This window comes from Chionomys nivalis, chromosome 17 (genome assembly GCF_950005125.1).
Source record: "Chionomys nivalis chromosome 17, mChiNiv1.1, whole genome shotgun sequence".
Classification (NCBI taxonomy): Eukaryota; Metazoa; Chordata; class Mammalia; order Rodentia; family Cricetidae; genus Chionomys; species Chionomys nivalis.
Window position 1 is genome coordinate 23,598,234 of NC_080102.1, and position 18,087 is coordinate 23,616,320.

General features: G+C 43.7%; 1 protein-coding gene across 4 annotated transcripts in view; it reads right to left on the bottom strand.

Moving 5' to 3' along the window:
- Asap1 (ArfGAP with SH3 domain, ankyrin repeat and PH domain 1) overlaps nucleotides 1–18,087 on the bottom strand; it is a 286,462-nt gene that overhangs the window by 26,973 nt on the left and 241,402 nt on the right. For all 4 annotated transcript variants that reach the window (XM_057791274.1, XM_057791272.1, XM_057791275.1 and 1 more), the window contains exons 17-24: nucleotides 17,181–17,314; nucleotides 15,510–15,601; nucleotides 12,361–12,547; nucleotides 11,919–12,004; nucleotides 9,157–9,272; nucleotides 8,969–9,036; nucleotides 6,959–7,066; nucleotides 4,948–5,170 (exon numbers count right to left, since the gene is read on the bottom strand). In XM_057791274.1, the coding sequence (XP_057647257.1) occupies nucleotides 4,948–5,170; nucleotides 6,959–7,066; nucleotides 8,969–9,036; nucleotides 9,157–9,272; nucleotides 11,919–12,004; nucleotides 12,361–12,547; nucleotides 15,510–15,601; nucleotides 17,181–17,314 (1,014 nt within the window). The remainder of the gene's footprint in view (nucleotides 1–4,947; nucleotides 5,171–6,958; nucleotides 7,067–8,968; nucleotides 9,037–9,156; nucleotides 9,273–11,918; nucleotides 12,005–12,360; nucleotides 12,548–15,509; nucleotides 15,602–17,180; nucleotides 17,315–18,087) is intronic.

Genomic DNA, 18,087 nt, shown 5'->3' on the forward strand with positions numbered 1-18,087 from the left:
CACTGATTCCTTCTTATAAATTTAATAGCCCCTGACACAGATGAACACCATTCTCTTCCAATGTGCTAAGAAAACCTATACATAGGCCCTGTCCTAGAGTTTTAACTGGGACAGGATGAAACGCAAATCTTGTCCTTCAAAGCAGCTAGCTTAGCTCTCCTCTTGCATCGCCCCCTACTGACCCGATGGTGCATTTCGTGCTTTCTTTCTTACTATTCTGTGAGCTCACAAAGACATTCTTTGCTCTGTCCTGTATTTCTGTACCTGAAATAGTTGTGCAATGAGCACACTCTGGTGGAACTGTGCAGACTCATTTGCTTGCCACTTTACTGTGCATGCTCGAAGCAGTGACTCAGCAAGGCAAATGCCTTCTGGATAAAGATCCTGAAACTCAGCAGGGTCAACTAAATACAGGATTAGAGACACAGGGCTAGACTGGCCTTTAAGGAGAAGGAATCCTGGGGGCTTGGTGAGCAGAGGAAAGGGAGCTTCCTGGAGAGGAAAGGAAGCTGGAAAGGCTTTCTAGGATCTGAGTCTGCCCAAGTAGCTGAGGTCTGGCCTGACACAGATGGAGCCATCTGAAGGTTCTTTAACTCTCAAACCATATTTCTTGATTAATGAAGGTGGTTAGTCTTGCTACCTAAACCGATGGCAAGGGTAGGAAGCACCTGGCTCAATATTCTTTGTGGCACCAGGCTATCACCAACAGCATCTACTGTGGCTTGCAGTACTAGGTATGGCACTGCTTTTGCACAAGTTGCTCCTGTAGCAGACTGAGGCTAGACACAGCATGTATGAGGTTCAGGGTTCGTATTCTCAAGTATCCACGTGCTGTTTAGGGCAGTAATAATTCTGGATTCCAGCAGTAGTTGTTCCTGTTTCTAAAAGGTTAAAAATTTAGTTCTTCAAAGCAACTACTGCTCACTGAGATTAATCATTCCTTACTTTATAATGTTTCTTTCAGTTAAGAAGCAAGTATGTTGCTTGTTACATGCTAATTTAGTCAATGGATGACTTCACTCTAGTCCATAGTTCCCTGAAGACTTCTTTCCCCTCCTTTTCTTTCTTTCTTTTTCTCCCCAGACAGGGTTTCTCTGTGTAGTTCTGGCTGTCTTGGAAATCCCTTTGTAGATGGGGCTGGTCCCAAACTCACAGAAATCCACCTGCCTTTGCCTCCTGAGTGTGGGGATTAAAGGTGTACATCATGATGCCCAGCTGAAAACTCCTTTCTTAAAAGAGGCAGTGGCAGAGAGAGAGGTACCAAAGCTAGGCAGAGGACCAACCCGATGGATCAAATGGTGCCTGGTATTGTACCAAGAGTTTCCTACAGTTCTCAATTATCTCTACCAATCTTGTGAGAGGCAATGATTCCACGTTGAGTTTAAATTTATGCCAGTGACACACAAAAGGTGTGAAGGTGAACATGGCAGACAGTCATGGTTCTAAACCTTAGAATTACTGTAAAATAGTTAAGTCAACCAAACATAAGCAAGCAATATGTACCTGCACGTCCTCATTCTGTGGGATGGGCTGTGCAGCTCTGCTGTTCCCCATGTTCTGCCACTCCAGAAGCAGCTGCAGCCACAGCCCAGCAGACCTAACAGGAATGTCCTGGAGCAGTGCGTATTTCACATGTTCAAAATCATCTCTCCATAGATTGTGTCAATGGGTATTGAGGACTACTCCGTGTAAGGGAAAGAGCGGGTTTCACTTGACAAGGAAAGAAGACATCTGAGGTGACAAGCTGTAGACTGATTTAACTCTCTCCTACTTCAGCTCTGTATGATCTGCAGAGAATTCTAACTCTTCCAGGGCTCAGTTTCTTTGTGTAACAGGATACAGGCAGTGCTTGTCCTTCAGGATTCTCTTAGCTTTAATATAAACACTAAGTTCTATGCTAGCATTTAAATAGTGTTGGGTAGGGCTGCTGATCATGAGAATATCTACATACTTAGCTGCGAAGTTCTGAGACTCACTAGGGTGCTACTCAAGTACAGGAGGCGTTGGCTGATAGCAATTTAGATCAAACTTCCTGAATTCTAATGAAGCAGCTGGAGGGCTTTGAAAATATTCCTGAGCCGGGTTCAGAAGAATTCTCTCTCTTGCTGCCTTTTGTACTCCGCTTATTTGTGGGGACTTTGTCAGAGGTATCTCTTCTGACACAGGAAGCCATTATCCAGAGGTTCCTAAATTTGGGTCTGTGGGGAAAGCTTCTACTATAGTCAAGAACCAGAGCTTTCCTTGTTGTGAAGAGAAAGCAATTCTAATCCCAAGGACGACTGATTGAAGACAGCTTTGTTCTCACGCAGATGGTTCTGCCAGTTAGCTGGATGGATTGGGAAAAACATAGGGACTACGACACACAAGTACCTCTGCACAGGGTGTCAGCTGGCTTTTTAACAGTGGCCTCTCAGAATTCCAGCCTAAATACTACAAGTTCTCCACATGTGAGAGCATGTGAGCCCAGCTGGCTAAGGGCAGCTATGGTTCAGTGCCTGATAACTGTCATTAGAGACTCTGTCTGCATCAGCATTAGACAGTCCAATGCTGGGAATCTGATGTCCCAGGGGGAGTGCCAACAGTCAGCAGAGCAAGTTTCATTTTCAAGCATGGGCTTTATTTGTAAAGGGAAGGGGTAGGGGGGCTATCTCCTCAGTTAACTGTGGTTGCTATCACCAAATCTCTAAGCCCGTTTCAGCAGCTGACCCATTAAATAAACGTGGTCTTTGTTTTCTGGGTCTTTGGTAAAGAGCTGGTTAGAATTTATTCAGTGCAGGCCAGTGATGCCTGGCACTAAGCCAGACAGAGCACTTTATGGTTTTCTTCGTCCCAGTGAGATAAAATTGCAGAAGGATGTTGCAGGAGGTGGGGTGTGTTGGTTCTTGGGTTCTGGTATCAGGGAAGACTCTCTGAACAGGTGCAGGCTCTGCCTGTCAAGACAGGTCCAGGAAATCACTCGGAGTCCATTTTTCCATCATATAATCAGGCTTGGCGGCTCCTCTCTGTCTTGTTGTTAGAAGTGTGATTTGCTGGGGTACAGGTTTTGCAGAGGGAGAACAGCACAGGGCTCACACAGTATGGATTTGTAGCTGTATTTGTTAGTGGTCTTTAAAAGCGTGTTCTAGTAGACTGCAGAATGGTAAAACTCTTGGCTTCCACGCGCTTTGCTGTTAAGGCCACTTGCTGTCTTTGATGAGAATTGCACATGCCAAAGTCTTATTGTAACGTTCCCTATTATTTTATGATCTACAGGGCCATTTGGGGTCTCTCTAAGAACACAGCTCCCATTTATAACACGATTTCAATGGAGAGTAAGCTGTGAAAAAACAGTTTTGAATAAAGCTCACATTTGCCAGAAAATAGCACCAGTGTGATTCAAATAGGCCTGTCATTGTATACCAGGAGGCGCGGCAAACCTGTGTTGACTTGGGAGAATCCCACATTTGGACTCTGGCAGCTACAGCTTTGAGCACCTCATAGCTGTAGCCCTGGGAGTAATAACCCTTGATGCTGTTAGCATTTCTGCACTTTACTTGACCCTCTACACTGACTGGAAGAAGACAAAGGGCAAGTGTTTTGTGGTAACAGAGCAGGAACCATCTCCCACTGGCCTGAGATGCAAGGCTGGTGGTAAAGGTATCTGTAACATACAGAGTAACAACAGCCTAGGCAATCCTCCCCAAGTCTCTGGAAAAACAACATCACCTAGGGTATAAGACTGTGGGTTCTGTTCATATAGGATCTGGCTAAAGATTCTGGGTAGATGAGAACCTCAGCATTTGTGAGCTCTAATCCCTAATTTGCTAGACACCAATAACCGTAGTACCTACCTCATTTGGAATCCTTAGGATGAATAAAAGCTTGGTGTATGACTTCTCATGAGGCAAGTGTCTCATAAATACTACCTACCACTATGACAACCCCCACTCCACTTTTGATCCAGGGTTTCAAAAAATTCAGGTTGTTCTCAAACTTGCTATAAAGTCAGTCAATAATGATCATGAATTTTTGGTCATTTCATTGTTTCCTGTACCAGCCAATTAAATAGGGCTATTATAGCTATGGTAGTGCAGCTTTTTTAAAATCAATAATAGTAATTCATTTGACTAGGAATCCTGTTAGTAGTAGGGGCAGCAAGTGAAAGGATTATAAAGGAGACTAAGAGTATGGTAGGTATTTCATATTTTAGAGTGGAAAGCGATAAAAGAAAAGGGAAATGAATATTGAAGTTGTAAAAAGAATATAAGTAATTTGATTAAGAAGAATGAAGGTAGCTGGGCGGTGCTGGTACACACCTTTAATCTAAGCTCTTGTGAGGCCAAGGTAGGTATATCTCTGAGTTAAGAGGCCAGCCTGGTCTACAGAGCTAGTTTCAGGACAGCCAGAGCTACATAAAGAAACCCTGTCTCAAAAAAACAAAACAAAGCAACACATGAAGTTCAGGTTATATGGAAGAATATCAATTATGCAATTGCTACATGTAATTTTACACAGTTCTGGGAATCAGACCCAGGGCTTCGTACACAAAAGACAAGCTTTCTACAAACTGAGCTACCTCTTTAGTCCAGCAAGTCACATGTTTAACAGAGTCATCTCAGTAGAGAGAAAAGTAGCCTTTCAAAGACCCAAGAGTATAGTCCTACTACAAAGAGCACAGGCCATGCGGTACTCAGACTGGGGTTTGAGTATTCGCTGTGTGACACCGAAAAGCCTCTTTATCTCTTTTAATCTTAGTTTCCTTTTTTGTAGGATGGGCACACGTAATTCACAGGCCCTTACTGCAAGATAACAAACCAAGAATACCCATGATACTACCTTTGCCACCAATGGTGCCTGAGAAACAAGTCTCAATTTCAAGCTATCCCTGATAGTATGTTCCATATTCTGCCATTTAAAGCAGACTAGCAGCCATGAGGTCAAATCCACAAGCATTCCTTAAGCCCATACCTTTCCCAGCATTCCTAGGTGGTAAAGGGGGAGCCTCAGTGGTGGGTGATGTGGGTGAGTCTGTAGAGACGAAGATCTGGTTGGTGAAGGCTCCATAGGAGAGCCGCTGCTTGTCCCGTGGAGTGCTGAACCCTGGCAGTGCCAGCTTGTCCTGTGGTGAGATGCTGGAGGAGTGGCAGAAGCTCTGGGGTCTGGGTGAGCGCTCCTTTTTGATGGGGCTTGGCTGGTACAGGAAACAACAGATGAGATGAGACTCAAGGACTGTTCCTGAGGTGTCCAGAAGAAGACCCTTGCAGAGTGGGTTAAGGGTCACCTGGTTCCTGTGGCTCTCTGTGGGTATGCCAGCCATGAACACAGCTTCACAGCAGTGACACAGAGAAGGGAAGACTTTATGCCTCCTACATCTTCATCACTAACAGTCCCACCAATGAGTGTCAGTCAGGGATCAATAGGGCATACCAGAGTTACAGGTCAGGTCACAGTTATGTTTAGCCTTCAACAAACACCTCCCTGCAAAGGATGCGCCTGCCTCATTTGAACAACATTCCAAGTAACCTATGATCTGTTACACAAGGTTCTTTGCCCTGTAAAAACCTTTTACATTACTGGGCTGCAAACCATTTCCAATTGCCCATGTAGTGTTTCACTAGGACCATTCAAATATAACTGTAGCAATTACACATCACCTGAATCTCCATGGAGACCTAAGACAGACCCTCTTAACTTATTCCCAGCATGTGATCTCTTCCCCCATCTCACTGTATATACTGGAGTAAAGGCTGGTGGGAAACCGAGTTCAGCTAATAAGCCTTTGCTGGTTTCTGATTACTTAAGGTTGGGCCTAAAAAAACCACTCCTGACCTTGCAGGGCACCTCCTCCCCTTCACCCTGGGGATGTTCCTCACTCACAGCAAGAGTTGATTTATCTTCCCTACTTTTCTCTGGCCAACGTCCACTTCTCTCAGAAACCTGTGTCTAGTGTTACTTCCTTGATGAGATGGTCGGGGCTCACCAAGGCTGCAGATCTAGAGCTCAGGAAGCCCCCAAACTCTCACTGTGACAGGTACATTATCATCTGAATTATCACGTCTCTCCTTTTGAAACGGGAGCTTTAGGACCTCTGCGTCTGAACATTCCTTACTTCCTGCTTGGCACACACATGATAAACATGGCCGAACTTTTGGAGGTACTTCAACACCACCAATGAGAGTCACCAGGACCTGGGCTTTAATCCTAGTGATGGTCTCTGTCACTAGAAAGCTTCAGAGAAGATGTCAAGTCCTCTTTGTGTCTAAGTTTTCTCTGGAAACAATAACCACATTCCTGTGAGTTTCAGAAAAGACAGAGTTGCCAGAAAAATATTTAGTTCAACTTAGACCACATGTAAGTTCTTCATAAGTGACAGGAGTATTAGTTAACTGTTTATAAGGCTAATTCTATAACTTAATTAGGCTACAATGGTCTAGTTAAACATCAGTTTAGATGCAGATCCCCTCCCCCACAAAGTTTCTCTATGTGGCCTTGGCTGTCCTGGAACTCACTCTGTAGATCAGGCTGGCCTCGAACTCAAAGAGACCCACCTGCCTCTACCTCCCAAGTGCTAGAATTAAAGGTGTGCGCCACCAATGCCTGGCAGATGTAGCTTTTAAAGGTGATTACAACTTAAATCAGTAGATTTGGACTGCCCTCCAAAATGTCAGTGAGCCTCAGTCGAAGAGCTGAAGAAAAAGTGACCACAGGTCCCTAAAGAGCAAGGAATTTGACTTTCAGAACCCCTTCAGCCTCAACTCTGTGACATTACTACTGCTGGACTTGCAGCCTGCTCGCTGGCTGGTCCCTGGTTCCATGTGCCACTTCCTGCAAATGACGGTTTATTTCTCATCTTTCCATAGGTTCTATTGTCTAGCTGTGAAGTGGCACCCAGCAGAGCCCAAGTCAATGTATTTCATAGACAGCGGCTCAGAAACTCTGGAAGGGCGCAGCCCTCCCAGGCACGCACCCTCGCACTCACTTTGTCATCCAGATCATCATCACTTTCATCCATTTCGTCTTGCCGCAGATTCCACTCATACTCCACGTGGACATGTGGGTTGAACTTTCCGGATTTAGCCTGGGAAAGCTGGAAGGAACAGCAAATGCACACCAGTTAATGTAAATGCTCAAATACCCCAATACACAAGCACCCCCTCACTTGTTCCCAAAGGATCAATGACATGGCCCAGTGGGCCCCACTCTAACCAGACAAGTTGGGAGGCTGCATGACTGGCTCTGGGACTGTGAAGACCTATCCACTGCTGGAATCTTTCTAAGTCTGACTGCATGATTTTCTCCAAAAGCAAACGTTTCCTTACTGCAAAGATCCTCAGAACTTGAGATTCTGGATTGGGAAATAAAATCAAGAGGCATCAGGTTTATGAGGAAGAGCTGGGAGTTTGAGCCAATCTGTGGTTCTCCTCTAGTTCATGAAGTGTGGGTAGGGAAAACTGTCTCAAAGGACCTGTACAAAATACAGGTACTGGAGAAATGGCTCTTGCTGTGCCTGCAGATAACCTAGGTTTGGTTCTCAGCACCACAATGACCTGTAATTCTAGACCTAGATGATCCATTGCCCTCTTGTGGTCACTATAGGCACCAGGCACACAAGTGGTACTTAGACATACATGTAGGAAAAACACTCACACACATAAATTAAAAATAAATAATCTTATGGGATAATAAGAATACAAAATACATTCAGCAAGTGTGGAAAAGGCCTGGCACTAGGGAGGTGGAGGAAGGAAGATTACAAGTTTGAAGCTATCCTCCTCATCTTCATTTCCTCCTTTCTCCTGTCCACTGCAGTCTCCCACAATGACTCAACCAAACAAAACAAGAAAGAAACAAAAGTATCAAAAACAACAAAAACTACAACTGCCAGGCCTGAAATCTGACACTCTAAAGAAATTTAAATTCAGTGGAATTTAATTTCTTTTCCTACCCTTTCTTTCCCATGTGCTAGGGCTGTAGCATCTGAAATGCAATTATTTTTCTTATTACAATGCCATGCTATAAAGCTCAGGTTTGTCTTAAACTTGTGATCTTTCTACTTAAGCCTCCTAAGTGCTTGGATTATAGGCACACACCACTATTCCCAGTCCATTAAGATAAACTTAATTTTCACCTAAAGTCTTAGAAGGGTGGAAACTTGGGTAAGGTTCTGAGAGGCAGGGCACTTGGGAGGTGATGGGGTTTGATAAGGTTCTGAGAGGCAGGGCACTTGGGAGGTGATGGGGTTTGATAAGGTTCTGAGAGGCAGGGCACTTGGGAGGTGATGGGGTTAGATAAGGTTACCAGGAAAGAGCCACTAATGTTGGTGACTTTAGAAGAGGGACAAAGACCAGGCATGACAGGTACTCCCATGTCTCTCATGTGTGGTTAACTGTGAGAGGAAAAAGGTCACCACAGATGCAGCCCCTCTGCTCTGAACCATGGGTCCAAATAAACCTGTTTTCTTTACAGCTTGTCCAGTCTGTGATTTATGCTGCCAGCAACAGAGAGCAGCCATTATACACGATGGTTAAGAGAACCACACTTATGTGGAGGTACAGAGTATTAGCCAAGAACTAGATGGGTGAAAAAGCCGAGTGTACAGAAGGCTGGGAAGCAGGAGGGAGGATGGCGCTCAACATGCAGAGAACCATTACATTCAATAGTCTACTTGTCTAGTTTTTGAAAGTGACTCCCTAAATATTCTTTACCCTTAGCTGCAAAGCAGCAGATACCCTGGCAAATACAAAGTCTGGTCCTAATCCTCAACCCCACCAAGGCCGTTCACCTCCAGCGTGACAACTGCAGTTAGGAGACAAATCCATGGCTTCACCACCCTTTCAAATGCGCCTCAGTAGATTTATGTATTTTTTTTTTTAACCTAACATTCAGAAATAAAAGGAATTTGCTTCATCTTTTCCCAATTTCAGTCTTTCAGAATAACATTTCAAAGGCTACTGATGTCTAACAAAGCTCCCATCTTAGTTTTGCTTACCAGATCTTCACACTGGGTAGCTTTGAGTCTCTTTGCTATATCCAAGGCAGTTTCTCCATTTTGGTTAACTGAAACAGTGAAAGAATAAAGTCAGTTAATTAGGATACCATCTGAAGAAGCAAGGAACATTAAGTATGATGTATGTTCAGTCTCTGTCCCGGGGAACATCCGAGAATGGCCGCACTCACCAATGTCCACGGTAGGCTTGCTCCTAAGCAGCAGCTTCAGACACTCCGGCTTGCCATACATGCTGCAGTAGTGCAGAACTGTATTTCCCACAGACGTCTGCTTATCCAGGTTCCCACTGAAAGAGTGCAATATTATTAGAAAGAGAGCTACAACAACTGAAAAGAGCGTGAGCATCGGTCCTCTCTCATCTGTGAGGTGTATGCATGTTTAAAAGCACAAATAGTGCTAAGCGCTATTTCCTGTTTTTCCCCTAAACCTAGCAGATCATACATATACCCATGGACACACTATAAAGCAGGTCTCATAAAAGATTAATCATAATAAGATGGAGTAATAAAATACTACAGTGAAAGCTATTTAAGATGCATGAATTTTTTTTCTGGGATTTTCCATTTACTTCTATAGCCCATGTATGATTATGGGTAACAGAAACCTCAGAAAGGGGAACTGCATATAGACACAGATATACTCTAACACCTCTCTGTTTCTTTTTTTCCCCTTCTAAGATAGGGTCTCACAAAGCTGAGACTAGCTTTGAACGCCTGTGTGGCTCAGGGTGGTTTAAACTTCCGATGCCCCTGCTGTACCCGTATGTTGAGATGGTAAGTGTGCTCTATCATACTTGGCTTCTTCACATCTCTCCCCTTCCACCCACCATCGGTACCCAAGGTCTTATGCAAACCAGGCAAGCACTGTCAACTGAGCCATATCCTCAGCTATACTAGCATTTAGATATTTTCATGATAGTGTGTGTACGAAGGTCAGAAGAAAATTCGTGGGAATTGGTTCTCTTCTTCTACCAAACAGGTCCTGAGGGAATGTTTATGGGACAGTTTCTTGATTAATGATTGGTGTGGAAAGGCCAAGCCCACTTTGGGCAGTGCCACCCCTGGGCAGGTGGTACTGAGTTTTATAAGAAGGCAAGCTGAGCAAGTCATGAAAAGCAAGCCATTAAGCAGCATTTCTCTGTGGTTCCGGCCTCTGTTCCTGCTTGACTTCCTGTCCTGGCTTCCCTGGTGATGAGCTGTGATCAAGAAGTGTAGGCTAAATAGCACGTTCCTCCCAAGTTACTTTTAATAATGGTGTTTATCACAGCAACAGAGAGCACACTAGGACATGTTGAGAGGTTATTTTGGCTGTTGTTATTGTTTTGTTTTGTTTTTCCAGACAGGGTATCTTTGTTCAGTCCTGGCTGGCCTGGAACTAGCTCTTGTAGACCATGCCAACTTCGAACTCAGAGATCAGCCTGCCTCTGCCTTCCAAGTGCTGGGATTAAAGGTGAGTGCCACCAATGCCTGGCTAAATGAATATATTTATGTAAAACTCTGTGCTGGCATAAGCCACGATACATGTGATAGCATGGTGATATCCTTACTCTGAAGGCCTGCCTCTGCCTTGGTGTGTTAGGGTAATAGGAAGCTGTCGGACATCCTGGACTCTGCCACTCCCTGCCCGCTCTGTGGATGGTACAGTGAGAGCCTTGTTTAAGACACTGATTATCATGTCATCAGGCTTTAGCTGCTGTGTCGTCATCTTCCCAGTACTAATCATTTACTTCTTAATCTTTTTATTTTTCCCCCTTTCAAGTCAGGGCCAAATATGGCCCTATGTACTCCAGGCTGGCCTTAAACTTGTGGTTTTCTTGTTTTGTCTCCCAAGGAGCTGGGACTACAGTTATGTGTCAATGAGCTTAATCTTATAACCATGTGCTAATACTAAACTTAAAGATCACATAAACAGAACATCTGTGATGTTTCTAACATTACATCTCATCTGTAAGATACAAACTGACAGTAATAACACTGACTACTGTGGGACAGACACTGTTGACTGTTGCTTAGTTTTGCTTTTTTTTTTAATTTTCTCTTGTTTACTTTCTTTCTTTCTTCCTTCCTTTCTTTTTCTTTCTTTTTTGAGACAGGATTTCACTGTGTAGTCCTGGCTGTCTGGAACTCCCTATATAAGCTGGCTGGCCTTAAATGCAGAGATCTGCCTGTCTCTGCCTCCATGCCCAGCCTTCACTTAGCTTTTATACGTAGTGCCTCATTTAGTCTTCACACCCACCTCGCAAGGGACTATCAGAGAGTAGCTTCTACTTTACAGATGAACAGTACAAGGCAAGGAGAGGCTGCGTTGCTCCCTTACCCAGCTTTACAGAACAGGGGTTGGGGCAGGCACTCTCTGGAGACAATACTCTTAGCCACTATGCTGTGTTAGCTCTTAAAAAGAAAGCTAGGCCTTTACCCAGTTAGGCCATGTCCATGTACTATTCTTCATACATGAGTTCAACTTTCCTATCTGGCTGCTATTTTCTGGGTAAGTTCTGCTGCATACAGAACAGCCTAGTAAGGGTTGGGCAGGGACAAACCTCCAGTGTACTTCACTTGAACTGGTTAAGGCAGCTTTACATCAACCAAAGACAATGAAAACCCCTAAGTATGACTGACCTAAGCTGCTAAGAACTTTGTATTGATTAAGCCATGGGTTGGCAGTGTGCCATATGTGGCTTATATCCTCTTTACATAAATAAAGATTTACTAATACACAGCTCCATTAACTCATTTGTAAATTGTGGTCGATGGTTGCTCTGACTGCAACGGCACAGATAAAGGGCTTAAATTGAGCTCTCGTGTCCTGTAGAAGGTGTTTTAACCAGCTAACCACAGAGAACTCTTGTGAGCTCTGGTATAGGTCCCACACAGGACTGGTTTGTGCTAGTAAAGCATTCTCAGTTCATTCAGACAAGAAAACAAAGCCATACCAGTTTTGTACAAGAAAATCAACCAGATGGAGAGATGTCTGGTCTGCGGTCCTGACGGCAAGGTGAAGGGCTGTCTCCCCGAGCTCCTGAGAAGGGAGGGCGGAGAGAAATGCAGTTACCAGGTCTCCAGCAGCTTCACTGTCAAGGAACCCCAAGCAATTATCAAGAGCATTTCTGTTCTCCAATTCTCTTAGACATGGTGAGCTAATGCACACGCATCTCATTAAAGATTGCCAGAAAAGTATGATCCCTCATTTAAACTCATGTCTTCTTTCTTCTTTTGCTATTTTGAGGAAGGATCTCAGCTGTGCAGCCGAGGGTGGGCCTCAAACTTGTTTTACTCTCCCTGCTACTTCATTCCAAGTGCTGCGATGAGAGAAGCATGCCACCACGACATGCTCATTTTCTACTTTTTAATCCTTGGGCTTCTCTGAGGCCTTACCTGCCCAGGTTCCAGCAGTGGCTCCATTAGCTCCACCCCCTCTGCATAGACTTGGATTAGTGCAAGTAAGTCTCTGGACTTGATGGCCTCAAGCAACTCATTCAGCTTTGCTGAGGAAGAGGCACAGGTCTTCCTGGAGAACCGGTGGTCAACATACTTTGCAGTGATATATTCTTTTCGTACAGTCCTAAGAAAAACAAAATGGTCAGAGCATTTCTGCTTCAGAAGAGCTGAAAAACATTTCTCTTCCCGCTTCCCTTAATTAGATGTGCTTTTTCTCAAACAACAAACCAGGCTTTAGACCAAGTCCAACAAAGACTGAACAAGGAAATAGATATTGCTTATGTGTAGGTAATGCATAGTGACAAAACTAATGGGCACAAAGATCATGGCTGATTTCCACAGAGAAAACATGTTATGAGTATTTCACATTAACAACATATGTGGAAAGATTTTAAAAGTTGAGAGAAAAGTTCACAGAGCTTCATGAAAAAGATTTGATTTTTCTGCTCTAACCCCTATCTTTTAGTTGGAAAAACTGAAGGTCAGAAGGTTGCCATTAAACCAACCCTACAAGCAAATATGGGAGTGGTTCAAGGACAAGGATGAGTTGACTTCTCTGCAGAGGCTTCCTTTAGGAGTTGGAGCTGGGGACACCAGGCCTGAAGTCTGAGAGACCATGTGATATATCTCCTTTGTGTGGCCATGGAGACTAAAGCAATCCTGGGAGACTAGGCTACCTCCAACCCCAAGGCTGACAACAGGGCATCAATAGCCCAGTGGTCCCTCAGAGCCTCAATGGCCTACAGAGGAAGACTGAAATGGAAGTCCACTCACAGGAAAACAGATGAGAGCCAGGCAGAGAGAACTAGGGTCAGGTGACATTGCCTGAAACCCCAGAAGCCTCTGTCAATCCCTTGAGTGTCCTAATTATACAAGCTAATTAGTAAAAAAGAGATAAAGCTTGAGTTCAAATGCTACCTTCTAGAGTGTACCAGCTGTGTGACACCGGGGAAAGTATTTAAACTTTATGACCTTCAGGTTTTTATCATTTGAAATGGAAACATCTACTCACTGGCACATTAAAGATCTAGATGCTGATTTTGAATTTACATGTATGCCTGAGTTTATATGCATCATGTGCTCGCATGCTGGTTTCTGAGGACAGAAGAGGGTACTGAATCCTGGAAATGGAGTTACACGCAGCTATTAGCAGCTTGGTGTGGGTACTCAAAACTGAACGCCTGTGCCACACTTCACACAACTGTGATTCGGTAACCACCCTTTGGGCAGTGTTTACTTTCTGGTAGTGAGGGTGAGGCTATATGCAATTTGCTTTCCTGTCTCCTCAGCATAGAATCAGCACACTGTAAGCACACGCAGAATTCAACAAAAGACCACTGCTGCCAAGAGACCTTCTGGGAGACTTAACTTCATGATTTCAGACTGAATGTGCCCTGTAAAAATTTTAATACTTGTGTGAATTTGGTATCCATGGAAGCTTTGGTCAAATATTTAGACCGGTGTCTTTTCGTCCTTCATAGAGCCTCCCCAACCAGTGAGCAAGATTAATCTGTATTCCTAGATACCCACAGCATTCAGGGGCTGAGGTAGAGTCTTCAGCACGTACAAAGCTCTGGATTCAATCTTGAGAACTCTCTAACTTTTTTTTAAGTACCAGGAATGGAATCTGGTGCCTTCTAAGCAAATGCTCTGTCACTGAGCTCATAATTCCTAGTTTCTAGTTCTTCTCTACCTATTAAATGATAAGTCCCATTTTTAAAATAAATTTATTTATGTGGCTCAAAAGTAAAGTGAAAGTGTTATCAGAAAGTGTTTATCAAGAAGTCTCACACGCCTGCTCCTATGCCATACTACACACTTTTATCAGTTCCCAGTGTCTTTCAAGTTTGTTATGCAAACATAAATTCCAATAAATGTGTTGTTATGGTTTGGATCTGAAAAGGTCCCCTTCCGGTTCATGTGTTGAAAGCTTGGTCTCGAGTCAGTGACAGTAACAGGCCATGAGGGCACTGACCTGACGGGTGGATGCACCTGTGGGCTCATGGTAGGATGAACTGTTAGCAGGGCTAGCTGGAGGTAATGGTGGCTGTATTATGTCATCTGTGAAGGGTATGGCTTCTGGGCCACTTCCTGCTCGCTTTGCTTTCTGGTTGCTGTGAGGTAAGCAGTTCCCCCCACCACTTTCTGCTGCTGCCGTGCTTCCACCTTCCCACCCGGGGTCACAGCACCATTGCCAGCTGACTATGGACAGAAAAACCTGCAACCTTTCCCCCTAAAGTCTTTTTAATAAGGCGTGAACCACAATCACACAGAACTTTGTATGCAAATGTATTTGGTTTCTGAGCAGACAGTGGAGTAACGAGAGGGATTTAATCACCAAATTCAGCCACAAATCCGTTTCTGATTTTGACAGTGGGTGTATGTCCAGAGGGCAAGTGTCTTCTTCCCCACTTCCCACTTTCTCCTTTCCCAAAAGATAGTCTATTTTGGACTGTGCTTTTCTGTTCAAAATTTACCAACATTCTTGGAAATCACTTAAACCAGGATATGGGACTTAAGTTTTTTCTCATCTGTACAGTGTTTCATCGCCTGGTAGTCATAGATTCCCTTTCTCCTTATATTTTTTTCTATCACAAAATAGACACTAGTTTCAAGAAGTGTAAGAGCTGAGTTCTGGGTACAGAGATTTTAATCCTGGTAAGGAAAGCCGGCTTGTTTTCTTATACTCTGTCATTTTGTACTCCCATTGAAACATATCAGACGAAATGCCAGCCTCCCCAGACTTGCTGAGTGGGTTGTTCAGCGTCTGCATCTTGGACAGTACCACAGTACTCTCTGGTCACTGCCTTGACATGTCTTTTACCATAGCACACTGTGCCTAGACATGACTGTCCCTGAGGATCTGCTCTATGGAGCTGGTATTCAGTGGCAGCTCCCAGGGCAGGTACTGCTAAGAAGAAGCTTGCCTATTCCAGAGACATGCTTCAAAATACCTTCATAGCTTTTTCTTGATAATGGGGAAGATACTGTAACCATTAACTAGTTCTTTTTTTTTTTTCTTTTTTTTTTGTGAGGGAGAGGAGGAGGATAGAATGGTGAAGAATTCATATATTCAAAATACTTACATATCACTTGAAGGGGTGGGCTTTGGTGAAGGGCTGGGTAAATTTGCTTCCATAATATCGTTAAAACTATTATTTCCTACATTCTTGGCCAGCTGTAATATAAACAAACAGAACATAGTAAACTATCACTGGTTAATAGATTCCTACTGTTTGCTTTCAAGATTTTTGTCTATGTGCTTTTCTTCATCTGACTATGAGTATACAAACTATCCCTTTTTCTGATTAGCAGAAATTTCCTGAGCACCTGTCACATGCCAGGCATTTATTCTCAGAGGTGTCCAGAATCTGGTGGGGGTCAAGAGAATCAACAATGTCTACAGATATTATGTGATGAACAAGACTTAATTCCCCACATAGTTTCTGAGATCAGACGGACCTCCGCATGGGAGCCTAAACGTATGAACAATAGCTTTTCACACAATACGGCAGAAAAGAAAGCAGATTATTCCCTTCCTGGGTAGAGATTAGGGTGCTGTGGGTACCCACAAGACATTTTGCTTCCAGACTCAGGACTGTTCTAAGAAAATGTTTGTGTCCTTTAGAAGGGCCTTTTGTCACATGCACAATTCCGAGATTCTTGCAAAGCTCAAGAGACATCTATGCCAACCGTCTTTGGGTAGAAAAGCCTTGGGTTTCTTGTTCAGTGAGTATTTAACACTTGGACTTTCTCATCTCTGGTGGAAGATTAGCTCTTATGTCTGTAAGCAAAGGGCTGCCATGACAGCATTTCTATACGGAGGGAGAATGTGTTCCAGGGCTCATCATGACCAAGACGGTTTTCTGTGAAGTGAAACTGAAAGTGCGACTTCCTACTTCCTAAATGAATAGGTTCATAAAACACAAGCAGCTGCTCGGATGGTAAGAGCTGCAGTGGAGTGGCTACCTGCCTTGCTGTTTTGGTGCTCCTCTGCAGATAAGCCTTGTGCTGAGCTGGGTCTACTGCTCTCCTGATCCTCAAGAGAGACCTTTCATCTCAGTTCAGTTTCACTTAAACAAATTTCATTTTCAGTCTTTCACACTAGGGTTCAATTATTCATAGCAAGGACCCTGGCCACAGGCTTTAATGGGGAGCCACCCGGGCCTTTCATTACAATTTTCAGTGTATCACAAGGACCAGAGGAACTATACAAAGATTTCAAATTTTATGAGAAACTAAAACGAAAAACACATATAAGTATTCATAGCCTTCATATTTTTCAAGTTATAAAGCAATTTATTCCCTCAGTAGCTATGTAAGTTAGGCTAAGGAGTAGTTGGTTTTGTGACACTAGGTAACAGGTCATATGGAATTCTACAAATACGCAGTAGCAAAGATTAAACTGGGAAAAGCGTTTGTTGTTAGTTTTACTATAAGCCACTAAGTATTCTGCACACACGCTTTAACTGCCATTGTAGTGAACTGTATGAAAACTAATTCCTAACGGAAGAAAGCAACTGGGGAGAAGCCCTTCCTGAGGGGACAAGTCCAGCACGGACTACTTTCTTTCTTAAAAAGGAAACAGAAATAAACAGTAAACATTATATATCACAAAAAATTAAATCCTAAGTGTTTAGGCAAATCCGTTACATTTGATAATTATTTGTAACCATTAGAAAAAACACTCTTAAGAGGAGTATGTTAATATGTTTTAGACAATGAACTTTTCTTCTAAAGTACAGGGCAGAACTTACCAAGAGTTCAGAAGTTCCTAATTTGTCTAGTTCCAAAGACTGAATGCGAGAAATGTGAACCCCCATTTCCCTATGGATTCCGGAACATTCTATACAGGTCAAAATACCCAAGTTGGTTGAAAGCCATGTGGGTTCTGTGGAAAACATTTTATGAAACAAGACATGTCATTCAGAGTGCTGGCTGCGGAGGAACTCATAGCATCAACCTTGGGAAGAATTAGCACAAGGGAAAGGTTAAATGTGGGAATCGGTATCCCTACCATGTGGTATTAAAAACCAAAATGGAGCATTTATCCTTGTAAAAATTTGTTTCAATCCTCTCCCTAGAGATCCTATGGAAATTCCCAGGCCTTGTGCCAGGGCTCCCTTCTTGCCCAAAACACACCAGGTGATGGAGCTGCAAGCCTGTTAAGCAGTGAATTCTACAGCCATAGTCAACAGCTAGGATACGAGTAGCTCTGACCCATCATTCCAGCTTAGTCCTCAGCAGCACCAGGTTTGCATTTTGACCTTAAGCAAATCACTTTCATGCCCACATTGGGTCTCATCTCTAAGAGGAAGCCACTAGAACCTCACTGACACATCTCTGTGAGGACAGCGTGGTAGAAAACGAGGAATACCTAACAAATCCTTAGTACACTGCACTCTCTTGCCAATACCGTTTTCTGAAAACAGGAGCCCGAGGAGTGGGGACAGAGATCAGGAAAGGCTTCACAGGGGATGGGGAAGTCTGTATCACATGCCAGGCGATTTCAAGCAGAGTTTTATCAAGTGAGTATCGAGGGAGGGCTTTCCTGATCCCAGCCTGCAGGTAAGGCCAAGAATGACCTTGCATTAAACACTGTTCTGGCGGGAGTGGCAGACTGGGGACTTATAACATGAACACCATGTCTGTCCTCATTTATTT